The sequence below is a fragment of the Fulmarus glacialis genome, unplaced genomic scaffold (assembly GCF_000690835.1).
Source record: "Fulmarus glacialis isolate BGI_N327 unplaced genomic scaffold, ASM69083v1 scaffold40556, whole genome shotgun sequence".
Lineage (NCBI taxonomy): Eukaryota > Metazoa > Chordata > Aves > Procellariiformes > Procellariidae > Fulmarus > Fulmarus glacialis.
In genome coordinates this window covers 1,364-1,675 of record NW_009218201.1, presented here as the reverse complement: position 1 = coordinate 1,675, position 312 = coordinate 1,364, and the positions used below count along the sequence as shown (strand labels likewise).

Below are 312 nucleotides of genomic sequence, written 5' to 3'. Positions count from 1 at the left end.
GCTGGCCTTGCCGAGCGCCGCCACCGCCTCCTCGCACTGCCGCCGGCGCGTGGGATACTCGCTGCCCGTCAGCGCGTGCCGCACATTGGAGTTGGTGATGAGGACGGCCAAGCTGGCATCGGTCAGCGGGACGAGGATGGTCTCCAGGGACCTGCAGCGAGAGCTCAGCGCGGGCCGTGTGCCCGTCCCCCCACCCGCTCCAGCCCTCGGCCAGCTGGGTGAGGCCACATGGCAGGCAGCTCCTGCCTCCGCAGAGGCAAAGTCCAAGTGGTTTAGGATTTCGCTCGAGCATTTCACGCCCTCCCAATTATT

General features: G+C 67.3%; 1 protein-coding gene across 1 annotated transcript in view; it reads right to left on the bottom strand.

Moving 5' to 3' along the window:
* Positions 1 to 11: 11 nt before the first annotated feature.
* Positions 12 to 312, bottom strand: part of GALK1 (galactokinase 1) — a gene marked incomplete at both ends in the record, with an annotated part of 1,439 nt that continues 1,138 nt past the window's right edge. The window contains one exon of the mRNA XM_009579968.1: positions 12 to 151. Coding sequence (XP_009578263.1) covers positions 12 to 151 — 140 coding nt within the window. The remainder of the gene's footprint in view (positions 152 to 312) is intronic.